General features: G+C 38.8%; 1 protein-coding gene across 15 annotated transcripts in view; it reads left to right on the top strand.

Annotated features, from left to right (window-relative positions):
• MCHR2 (melanin concentrating hormone receptor 2) overlaps positions 1 to 11087 on the top strand; it is a 29506-nt gene extending 18419 nt beyond the window's left edge. For 4 of the 15 annotated variants that reach the window (XR_007708100.1, XR_007708102.1, XR_007708098.1 and 1 more), the window contains 2 exons: positions 2087 to 2342; positions 10011 to 11087. Coding sequence is in view for 5 of the 15 variants with exons in the window: in XM_050709960.1 (XP_050565917.1) it covers positions 10011 to 10335 (325 nt within the window). In the remaining 10 variants the exon portion in view is untranslated. Of the gene's footprint in view, positions 1 to 2086; positions 7253 to 8919; positions 9040 to 10010 lie in introns of those variants that run through there. The other 11 variants (XR_007708099.1, XR_004780977.2, XM_050709960.1 and 8 more) reach the window with 9 other exon arrangements.
• Positions 11088 to 12740: the final 1653 nt, after the last annotated feature.

The following is a 12740-nucleotide window of genomic DNA, read 5'->3' as shown; positions in this document are numbered from 1 at the left end:
TGTTTATGTCATAGGCAAACATCACATAAATTAAACCTGAATGAAACCTTGTTATCAGAACCTTTGCCTATCTGTTAAGAGAGAAATTTCTGAGAAGCAACTCACAACGTCTTCTTTGCATGAGGATGCCCGTAGGCAAATGTAGATACCAATCCCAATGTAATTTACCTTCATGTAGATCACGAGTAAATCTGCCTGATATCATGATACAAATCTGGCCTAAGAGAAATCAGGCTTGTGTACACTGCAGGCAGCATTTCTTATTTTCCAAATATTGATTTATGTTGCAGTCTAGTGAGAGAGGAGAGATGGGTGAAAACAGGGTCCAGCGTGATGTCCTATACTGAAGTTGTTAATTGGAACATTCCAAGAAAGCCATTTGATATTCATTCAAAAGGGATTTAAATTACACTTAGTAATGTCAGTGTCTTTAAACTAGCAAAGGAACTTTTGATCTATGTTGTTTTGAAAAAAAGAGCCAAGCCTTAAATCTCCAAAATAACTAATGCAATTTCAGAAGTCACATCATACCTTATTCCTGCATGGCCCACAAGACATAGCTGATAAAACCCACCCTAGACTTTGTTTGTCTAGCAGGAGTCTGCAAGGCATATCTCATTTCCTGTACTATGAATCCACTGGAGCATGTCACAGCAAAGTGCCCCTGCTTGGCTCCCTTCATACAGGCTGCACTTCCTTCTGACTAGTTCTGCAAACTTGGGTTATAAGAAAAGGTGTAAACCTCTTGGTAGGGGTTCACTTGTCTGTGATCCCAAGCCTGCTTTTGGTATAGCACAGATGAATACAGACACAGCTGAGACTTAGTTCAGTCTCCTGGGAAAACTGCTACATGCTAAGCTGTGAGAAAGCTAGAGTGGAACCATGCATGCTAAGAAAAGTGCATGCAGAGATAAGATTGTTGAGGTGAAAACAGTTGGCAGCTCAAAGGTTCAAGAAGAGAAACACTGGCATGAAGAGGTATCAAATACTAAAGAAAACGAGAGTCTGAAGATGCCCCTTCACTCTCGTTGACGACTGTCTAGCAAAGGCTGAAGTGTGTCATATGGAGCTGATGAGAGCATTAACACTTAGCCTAGGAGCTCAGTAGTCCTGGTTGTCTGTTGGCTATTTTAATAGACAATAAATAATTTTTTTTTGTGAATATCCTACTTGCGAAGTGTCTCTGTGCATGGGAAGTGTTCCCTGAGCAAAGATGCCTGGAGTTGAAGAGTTACGTAGGGAATCAGTCAGTTTAGATAGCTGCATAAATATTTATTTAACCAATTCTCTTAAGGTTTCAGATGTATAAATGGAGAGGTGAGTCTGCGAAGATAAATCTGGAGTAAGTAGCTCTGTGACAGCTGAGAAGAGGCAGGCAGGTGTTGCCAGTCTTTGCAGCATGCAAGATCGACAGGCATGAGAAAATATGTTCCTGATTTGCCCATTGCTGTAATATTGCTCTAAGAAATATTTACCAAGGCAATATCACTGTAGGGTGGGTTATATCTCTATGAAAGTCATGGGCTTTCAGATATTTAAAACCAGAACCACTTGATTTGCCATGGACTAATCCATTTATTCAGTCTTCACACTCATTTCTCCTTTGCTCCTTGCTTTACTTCACAGGCAGTCATAAACACCCCAGCCAGAAGAAAAAGTAAAAGACATTTGCTGCATCTTCTGGGCAGACCATCATTTGCCTTTGAGTGCATTACACTTTGCTGCCTCTTGGAGCAGTCCAAATATTTTAAGCCAATGCATATAATATGTTCATGATTAACATTAATTGGATAATTGATGTTAATTAGCAATATTACCAATAATAGTGTCAGTATACAATATTGTGACAATACGTAATAATGTTAGACCATGGGATGTGACATATAATAGGTTAAGATATATCCAGAGGCAGGGAGAAAAGAAGTGAGGAAAAATCTAAGCTCTCAGACAGGTTTTTCTTCTTGTTGTTATATGTGCATGACATATGTATGACCACATGTTTATGGACTTGCTAGAAATCAGACAAGATGATGTGGAGCTAGCTACAACATTAACTTATGGTCCCACAAAATATTTTCTCTTTCAGACTGTCATCTTGGCTTTCATGATCATACCATGTACTTTTGGTGATGGCTGATTTCATAGACCTTCCTCCAAGCAGCATTGTAACAGCAAGCTTGGCAGAAAGGCAAAGAGAAGTTCAGTAATAGGTACAGGTAACAGGTACCATGTACCTGGCACCTTGCACATTTCTGGAGCTCTGCAGGCTCCATCACTGCCTCCTTGTCCAGCTCTCTGCATCAGAGACACAGCCCAGACACTCCTGTTATTGTTTGTTTCAGGTGAGTGCTCTTCAGACTATTCTGAACGAAAGACCTTTTTATTACTGATAATTACTTTGGCAGATGAGGGCCTATGTCTGCCTTTAAACTCCACTGTCTGTTTGATGCAGAAATTACCCTTATTTTCAAAACAGTATTTTTTCCCAAATGCACCTTTCATATTTTATTTCACAAATCTATAATCAGACAATAGGCAAGATTGAGAATTACCTCTAAACTGAAGCAGCCAATAAGAAACCTACCACTGCAAAAGAGTGGAGACAAAAGCTGCTTGTGTTTGGGGTGATATTTATTTCTTATTGTTTGTGGAAGACTAAGGTATTTCTCTGCATGAGTCAGAATACTGACAGGCTGGAAAAAGTTTGAATTCTATCAAGAAAAAGAATCATTTACATTTACATTTACCCTTATATTTACCTTTACCCTTGAATTTGTGATGGTGTTTTCATTCCATTCTGTCTAATTATTTTCTTTTCATCTTTAAGGTCATTAAATAACTATTTTTTCTTTTGCTCTGATGAATACTAATGATAAGAATTAGAAACCCAGGGAAAGACTACCTCTTTATAGTCACATATTGGTATATTAAAATGTACTGCAAAATAATTGATCCAGAAAATATGAAAAGTCATTTTACAATATGTAGGGAAATACAAGTATATACAGACCAGATTTTAGTACCCTCACCTGCATCATTAGTAAACTGCCTTTTACTTTTGTGAGAATCCTATGAAAACTCAACTGTATACCCAAGAAGATGATGTCCACCCAGAATAAGGAACCGGAGCCAACGGACACGTAGGCAGTGGCAAGCACCTCTCAAACCTGAAGACATGGATTCAGCACCTATCCCAGGCCAAGAGGGTTCCTTTCCACGTGCCCTTTCTTTCCCTTAATGGTCTTCAATGGCCCAAAATGCAGTTAGTTTTCTTACTAACTTCATTAGTTGAACTACTAGACTGCAGCCACGTTGATCAACATGAGATGCATTCACTGCTGGCATGTTCTGCGCTGCGCTGTGCCCTGATCCTTTGAGTAAAGGCAATACCTTCTATTAAGCCACATGTCGCACGGTGCCTTAAGCACAGCAGTCTTTTGCATTGCTAACAGCTCTCTCTGAAACTCTGTAGCCCGCTTTCCACTGGCAGCTCTGCACCCAGTCATCCAAGCTGCCGCGGCAGCCTTTCCCAGAGCCTCTGAGGCAGCCCTTTTGCCTTGTTCCCACGCTGTGGATCTTGCAGTTATCCTCCCGGCCGTGCACCTGCAAACCCAATGGCATTGTTATGGTGGGTTTTCATGGGAAGCGACTGCCACCAGCGTGAGAATCCTCCCTTCTTCCCCCCTTTTCCTACCCCATGGTCAAAACTTCTGGTTGATATTAGTGGACCCAAAATATGCATGCCCCAAGCTTAACAGCAAGGCAGCATGCAATCTCAGCAGAGTGTGCTCCCAGCAGCACCAACAGCATCATAGACAGGAGCAACTGATAAAAAGTGGGTCCTGATAAAAAGTATATTGATACTGTGGAAAAAACATTATGAGGAGAACCACCCACTGGAGAAGATGCCCAAGATGGATATTTGTCTGGAGATCCCCCATTGTTTCTCTTCCCATTTGGCCACTGGCAAAAGTTTTCCCTTTCCACCCTCTCTCCTTTAATTTTTATCTTCCCTAAAAGTAACTATAGGCCATCATCTACAAACCCTGCTAATAAATCCCGATACATATTTGTTCACCTACCTCAAAAATCTTTGTGCAATACACAGTTCTTAATGAAAGAACAAATAACCAATATTTTTGTGGTTAGGTGCACTGTGAGTTCAAGCAGAGTGAAACAAAACGGAAACCTCACTGAAACCTTCCTGCTAAGAGGTAAAAAGATATGAAGGCATTAAGGAACTTCTGTATCATCCAGCTGAACACACCAGCTGAAGTTCAGTCACCCATGAATGGCAAGTAGTAGGCATGTCTCCGAGGTGATTGATGGGTTGTAATATGGTGTCCTGTCATCTTTCATGCAGCTATCAGGAAGAGGGGGCCTGGTTAGGTGTAATTGTTACTCCACATCAGCTAGTAATGCCACTTCTCTGTGCATGAAACCCCATATGTCCTATCTCCATCCTACACACTTTTATTTTTCATAAGTACTTCATTTAATTCACAGTTTATTCACTAATGGTTTTTGTATTGTGCACTGAAATTTCTTCATTATTGATATTTGGAAATATCTCCATTGCTGATTTTAAAAAAGGGCTGTATTCTTCCCCTATTTTGTCTGGAGATGCTGTTTGCTGCTCTTGAAAAATGAAAGCAAGCTCAAAGCATACATAGTATGCCATGCTTATATGGAGACTAAGAGGTCAAATTTTGTGCAAAGCAGGACTAATCACAAGTTTTAAAAACCTTATAAGCCTGTAAATTACCGTCAATTACACTGATCCTGTAAGCAGTATCTGTGTCAGAAGCTATTTCTATGAGGCAACCAGTGAAACAGGAGAGTTGGTGTGCCAAGAATGCTACAAATCAGTTCTTACATTGCTGATGCAGAGGATTTCTGAGTTCTTTCTTAGTAGCTTGTAGGTAAGAGGTAGGATTCTTTTTTTTGGTGGTGGTGGTTTTGTTGTTGTTTGTGGGTGTTGTGTTTTTTTGTTTTGTTTTGTTTTCTGTAGTTACAGAACTACAGTAAAACCAAGATGTTCTTTATCACCATCATGACTGAGAATAACAGCATGAAGTTAGACATCGTTTTTTAAGACGCCATCCAGTAGAAATGCCTTTTGCTGATTCAACCTATAATGGTCATTACTTTAACCTTATTTACTGAAAAGAACTTGGTTGTTCCACGGCTTGAATAATGAAAAAAACTATATTTCATACTCATATTCAACCAGGAGTGAAAATAAATTCTTATCACAAGAAATATGAATTTTTCTTAACCTTATGCAGTGGTTCTTAACCTTCATTGGCCCAAGAGCAATAATACCAAGCAACTGAGGTTTACACCTCTTTTTCTTTCATGAAATACTTTTAATAAGGTATGATGTTATTATACTGAGTTTTAGTTGTTCAATTGTGTAATGGTTTCAATTGTTATTGACTGTCTCTTGCAGGCTTTTATTGTGTTTAGGTTGTATTTTTTTCTGGATTTTTCTCACTTGATCTGTGAACAAGATAAGTAGTTCTTCTGTCTTTCAGTCTTTCTGAAAGAAATGGTCTTTCATTGGCTGTGTTACTACCTATTTGTTTCAGAACACCAAAAATATTAGATTCTGGAGAAAAAAAAAAAAGAAAGAAAAAAAAAAAAGTATTCTGCAAGAAAGTTGTACCTTCCAAATCTTCTTAAAGAGCAGAACATGAGTGCTGTGGGATTCCATGTGCAGACAATAACACTTTAGAACAAGTGTGCGTTCTTAGGCAGTGCCTGAAACCACATTAACATTCCTATTACACTAGCTTTGACTGTTTTGTTTGTTGGACAGTCAATTTATTCTGCTCTACAAGCACTAAAAATCAATGAAAAACCACCAGTATTTAAATATTTTTCAGATTCATGCCTTCATCTTGTAGAAAATTTAAATACTCTGCCATAAAGGGAAATGGGATAAAATTTGGTAGAGAAACTGAATCACCAATCACTAAGAAAACAATTTCCAAGTATTGTTTAGATTCCTGATCATTTGCCTTTCTCATAACAGCTAGTAAATCACTCATTTTCAGTTACTTTCAGAAAATTACCATTTCAAAAGAATTCTGTGACTATGATTCAGAGCTTTCAGTCATTTTAAAAGAAACTGAGCTGATCTACCTCCCACAAGAGAGCCGTGTTTCATTGCCACTATGTAAAACTCTTCTGGTCTTATGCATGTAAAAAGGATTGTGATATAGTTGAAAAGGAGATAATGAAATTTTTGATTCATTTTGTAGAGGCTCATCATAAAATATTTTCTACCATAAAATATTTTCTACCGAAAAGAATGCCCCAAATCTTCCTCTCCCCTTTTCTGTGTAAAACTTTGACATCCAGGAGCTTTCTTTCATTTAGCTGCATTGCTTTTTATTAACTGAAGAATTATGAATCAATAATGGGATGAAATGAGCTTTCTTCATAAATTGTGTCTCCCCCATTTCTCTTTGATGCTTTTGTTCCTTACCACCCACCAACTCCTCTTGGCAGAGGTCGGGTTCTTCTGCCTGCACTTTCCCTGTTGCAGGGGGTGACCTGGTGGATATGGGGCTGAGATGCAGCTGTCAGCTTCCAGTCACCCATGGTCTGAGTGGTGATGGGTAGAGATGCCATTAGCAGCGCTAGCAGTACACCTCTCATCACATATCAGGTGAGACCATAACTGATCTTATCCCTAAGCTGGCAGCAATGTGACAAGAATCAGCTCTTTGCTGGAGTCTCCTCCATGAAACCCTGCTGATGAGAGCCATATCCATGGCAGTTCAAATATGCAGCACCAAAGTGAGGTCAGTTTGTGCTGGGTTCTGGGAATCTCCTGTGATTATATCACCTCAAAGGCATTTCAGAACAATTCTGTACTTCTCCCCTCATGTTGCTTTGTGGAGTTCCATGAGCTTGAGAGCTACAAAGCAGTAACAAGACTCAGAGCAATGGAAATTTTCAGCCTCTGTTACACACTCTCTGTACCCAGTACCTTCTGAACAGGCCTACAGCTGGACCCAGCATCACAGATTCTGCATGTGCAAAAGATGGAAAGAGAAAGGAAAAAAAAATCATTGTTATGTTTCTTTACTTCTGCTGAATTTATTCTAAAGTGGTCTGACACTATTCTTTCCAAAACAAGTTGTTAATCTGTGCATCAGTCATGTTAGTCGTGCACTCTGATGTCATCTGGAAATGGTGTACCAAATGCAGGGAAGTTCACACAAACCTTGTCCACTCCTGCAAAAAAAAATAAAGGGAAAATACATCCCTCCCCTTAAGTCTCCTTTCTTTATTTTGGCTTATGAATTGTTGCATTTAGTAATCTGCTTTCAGCTCAAAAATTGTTCACTATATCCACTTTGATCTGACAGATTAAAGTTCACCCTAACATTTTACAAAATGTAAAGGTCATGAAACAGAAGCTGAATTTGTTTTGTATCATAAGCCGCTGCTATCTGAAGGTTACTTTTAAGGTAGAGAAGTTTTCCAGTTGGATCTTCAGTTAAGTGGCAACTATTTTAAAAGGTGGAAAATATTTAAATTACAACTGTAACAGACTTGAGCAATCCAACAGCTCAAATATATCAGAAAGTAGTATAACTGTATTTGAAAATGTCTTGCATGTATTAAATTATCTTTTATTTATTATGAGCAATTGGCTGACGGGCAGGGATCAAAGGGTTCTGGTAAATGGGGCCACATCTGGCTGGCGGATGGTCACTAGTGGGGTCCCTCAAGGCTCCATTTTAGGGCCAGTCCTCTTCAATGTCTTTATAAATGATTTGGATGTAAGACTAGAAGGTGTTTTGAGCAAATTTGCCGACAACACCAAACTTCCCACCTCCCTCCCCCCTCCCCCCCCCCCCACTGGATTTTTAATGGAATGAATTCTAACTTTGGAGCACCAAAAAAAGAGGAAGGAAATATGTAGCAGTACAGAACGTAAAATATTTTACTGTCAGGAAAGCTTGATGCAATTCACTGCTGAAGATTTAAGGTATTAGTTAAAACAAACACTGAAATATGAGCGATTATTTTCAAGAACTTGTGAAGGACATGAGATCCCCAATGGCCTGAAGAAATCAGATAAAATCAGGGGAAAACAGGGATGAAAGGATTTGGGGAATTCAGCCTAGTCCATCCTCTCTCAGATGGCATGACCAATTGTCAGAGGTTTGTTTAATTCTGCTTCAGAAGTTTTAATACAGAAAAGTATAAAGATGAGTTAAAAGAGACTCTGGTGGATAGATTAAAAAACATTGAACTTAAATTCAGTATCCAGAAAGTTTAACAAGTTATTAAGCTCTCAGTCTGTAAGATGACAAGAAAAAAAAAGACTATGTGCACTTATCAGGACCATATTAAAACAGAAAGGTATAATTTCCTTGTTTAATGGAAATTCTCTGGTTTTTAAAGAAGAAATAGGAACAAAATATCTTAAATTTTAGCAAAATGACTGGAAAAAAAATAGGAAAGATGCTGTAGATTGATGCAAGAATGGTTGAAAAAAATGAGTGCTAAGAAAGTGGTCACCACTGGTTTACTATCAGGCTAGCAAAATACCAGGGGACTAAGAAGGTTGTGTCTTGCATAGAAGTTTGCAATAATTTTCATTACAGATGCTGAAAAAAAGCATACACAGGCAGAATTTGGAAAGCTAAGGCGTATAATTTGTGGTTGCCTTGTTGTAGTCAACAGTATTTCTCGAACTGCTGGGCATAGATTTTATTCCTAAATGTACTTACAGTTCTGAATAACTGCTACTACCTAAAAACAGGTTCCATGTATCTCTAATCAAGAATCACAAAACAGAGATCACTTTATGAAAATGTAATTTTATTTCTTTACATTTATGAGATTTTCTTCCTGTAATCACATTGTTCTTTCTCTTTGCCTTTTCTTTTACAGGTATACACTTTATCTTACTATAACAACTTTCTTTTTTCCTTTGCCACTGATACTTATTTGCTACATTTTAATTTTATGTTACACATGAGATACCTATCAGCAAAACAAGAAAGCAGAAAGGTAAAGTGCTATTCATTGTTCTTCCTGTTTCAGATTCTCTGCTCAGGCTGTAAGTTTTGTAAGCTTCTAGCCTGTAACAGGCTAAAAGGAATAGCCCTAAAATGGCATGTGGGCCCTGCACCATGTGACTTTCTGTGCTTCTGATGCTGCATTAAGTTCCCCATAAGGGATGAGACTCAGTGGAAGAAGCAAGATAGCTTGAAGGAAACTGATTAAAATCAGAAAATAAAATTATGGCAGAAGTCCTCAGCTTATCTGTGGAGAGCACAAAGGTATGGCTCAACCCTACACTTCTGGCTGCAGGAGGGCATCTGTCCAACAAGGTCTCAAGAAATGCTGGGAAGACATGGGTTCCAGGTCTGGTAGCAGCCACCATACCCTGGAGGCCCCAGCCACATTTCACAGGGAGGCACAGGCTGCCTGAGGAAGCATAGGCAACACAACAAAATTGTCAGATGAAACAAAGCTTAAATACAGTTTCCCAGCTCCTTGTCAGCAAATTTTGTTTCTAGGACTAAGTGTTTTGGATCTCAACTTAACCAATTTCCCATGAAAAAGGTAATTCATTTACACTTTAGTGTGGTTTTTAATCCCTCAGGCAGGAGTATTGTTTGCTTCTCTTCTTCATCTCCTTAAGCTCCTAATAGCCATGTTTTGAAACATGTTGCAAAACTATACAGCTTTCATGTTGAAAAAAGGCAAACATTTTAAATGAAGTAATTGTCATTGTTTCATCAATTATACATAAACAATTCTCCCGTATTTGTGTGGCATAGCATCAAATTCAGCCTAATCAGAAGAAAAAATAATGAGCAAATAAAAAAACAAGAAAAAAAAAAGAGAGAGAGCTGATCTTTGCTTGCACTGCAGGTGATTTTGGTCTCAAATGACTGCCATTCCTCAGTATGTTCAATCCATGACATCATTTTCTCACTTTGAATTTCCATGCTTAGGATCCTTTTATTTTGCAGATACAACACCAGTATCCCCAGGCAAAGAGTCATGAAGCTCACTAAGATGGTGCTCGCTCTGGTCATTGTGTTTGTGGTAAGCGCTGCCCCATTCCATGTGATCCAGCTTGTGAATCTTCAGGTTTCACACCCAACCCTAATCTCCTACGTGAACTACTACGTCTCGATCTGCCTCAGCTATGTCAGCAGCAGCATTAATCCATTTCTCTACATCCTGCTCAGTGGGAACTTCCAGAAGCATCTCCGGAGGTACATAAACATGGAAGTAAGGATGGCAGAACAGGATGTCAACCACATTGAAAACACCCTGAAGTCAAGTTTTTGAAAAAATGCATTATCTGTGTACCAATTTTATTGGTCACTGTAGATAGGCCTGATTTCACTTCCTTCATCAAAGCGTAACTCAGAAGTGGCTTTGTCACTGGAATTGTATCAGTGTAAAGTTGGTGTGAGAAGATGATCTGCTCCACTATTTGAAAAGTTATTGCTCCTAGAGGAGGGATTCTCTGCAAAAATATTCTTCATTATTGTGCCATTGCCTTTTTATGGTTATTTGTACATAGAAGAACCAAATGTATAGAGACAGAAGTAGACATTAAGCAAAAATATAGTCCTCTGGTAGTAAAAGAAAAAAAAAAACTGCTGCAAACATTCAGGACATTGTGTGTGAAGTCATGGAAATTGTTAATGACCACAAGAGACTTAGTTACTGATGACTCAGAAGGGGGTAACTTTCGATTTTTATCTGTAGATATACAGCTGTCTCATCTGGCACTCATTCCCGCAGCTATTGAAGGCAGGAGAGAGACATAAAAGACCTTTTCAGAGGAAAACTACTTTTGAATTAACCTTTGTACACGTCCTTGCAAATAAAGAAGTGAATTCACAGTGTGCGTCATTGGAAATTATTAAACCTAAGTTTTTTTAAAAACTGTACATTTCAGGGATAAGCCTTCACTTTTCTTTTCTCAAAATCCCTGCTTCCAAGACAGCCCTGTGAAGGGTCTCTAGTTCTTGAAGAGCTCAATAGTGGTCTCACTACATTGAGTACTGGGAGGAACTTGATGCATGCCCAGGATGCACTCTTACTTGTCTCAGGAAGGAAAGAAGTCCTGCATGTTGCCGATGCTTAAACCACAAGATTCCTAGCACCAAGATGTAATCAAACAATATTATTAGGACCTTGACAGCTAATAAAGAAAATTGGGGAAAAAAATGTTAAAAAATCTAATGATATTGACAGAATTTCACATTTGATGTTCACCATATTGTGGGATCATATTTGTAATATTCTCTCTTTAGACCACTTGCTCTTATCTCAGGAGTTTCACTAGGACCAAACATTTCACTAGGACCATTTATGATTACAGTCTTGTTATTTTGAGACTTGGTGAATCTGAAACACTTAAAATGCACCTCCTCACACTTGCAGTTAATCCCCAACTTCTCATCCTATCCCAATTGGCCTATTATGCACGTATTTACAGCACTCTGGAGGTTGCAATCTGTGATCCTACTCTGTGATCTTCGAACCCACTGTGGAACACATGACACAGGAAAGATGACAACATCTTTCACCGAGGGAGGGCTGGGCTGCCTTGTGACTCCCATTGAGCTGCAGATGCCCAGACTGTGGATGAGATACTGCCCTGCTTTCTTCTGCCATCACATCTTAAGAAGAGGCCACTTCTGTACATAAACCACCTTTCTTCCAGGAGCTCTGACGGAAAAACCTCTTTGGCTGCACTGTGGAGGGGTCAAGGCACCTGAAGACATATATTCAGACTACAGTGAGCAGCAGTTGGACAGTAAATCATTAAGTATGACAGAGAGATAGGTAGATAGACAGATAGATGGATAGATGGATGGAGAAAGAGAAAGAGAAAAGGAAAGAGAGAGAAAGAAAGAGGATGTCTTCTAACATGGACCTTACTATCATGGTCACTACCTTCTCCATTGCTTAAAGGAAGGCAGTGAAGGTTTTTTCACATGGAAAAACTGAATTAATTTAGTTTAACTCAAGTGAGAACAGAAAAATTCATTAACTTATTAGTGATGTATATTAACTAGTAATCTATGAACTATATATTAAGGACTAACATCAGATCTAACACAATACTAGGCACTTAGAAATGTTAGCATAAACATGTATAAATTTCTAAACACCCATCTATATCTTGTTCCACAAAACGCTAGTCTTTGTAACTCCCCGTTTACTGTTTAATCTGGTCAGCCTTCTCTTCATTATTAACAATTATGAATAGTTAATGGCAAGACAGTTTTGGGCATCCGTTTCAAACACACTGTCTGCACTAAGAATACTGTATCACCAGCCGTTATTATCCTGGCCAGAGGAAGGACCTGGCAGGCACCTTCTCAAAGTAATAAGAGCGCATATGCTTATTCTCCAACCATACTGCTTCAATCAAACATCTATCACACAAATTTCATGTCTAGGGAAGTCAGTTTACTGAGGATACTTGAGTTATTTTTGGATTTCTTTTTCAAAAAATTCTAAAAGAGAGGAAGAAAACTCCAGATATAGACAACAGTTATGCTCAGTTGGTAACACTTTATTACCAGAATGCTGAACAATCAAAAGGCACTGGTGGGTCAGTTTTAGGGACACCAGAAGTGTGAAAAGCAGACTCCAGACTTTACAGACAATCTTTTCTGGGGACATATGCTGTGACTTTATCACAGCAGTTCTGTTTTCATGCAAGGGTTTGG

Source organism: Cygnus atratus, chromosome 3 (genome assembly GCF_013377495.2).
Source record: "Cygnus atratus isolate AKBS03 ecotype Queensland, Australia chromosome 3, CAtr_DNAZoo_HiC_assembly, whole genome shotgun sequence".
NCBI lineage: Eukaryota > Metazoa > Chordata > Aves > Anseriformes > Anatidae > Cygnus > Cygnus atratus.
Note: the sequence above shows the minus strand (reverse complement) of the source record. Positions and strands in the feature narration are given on the sequence as shown.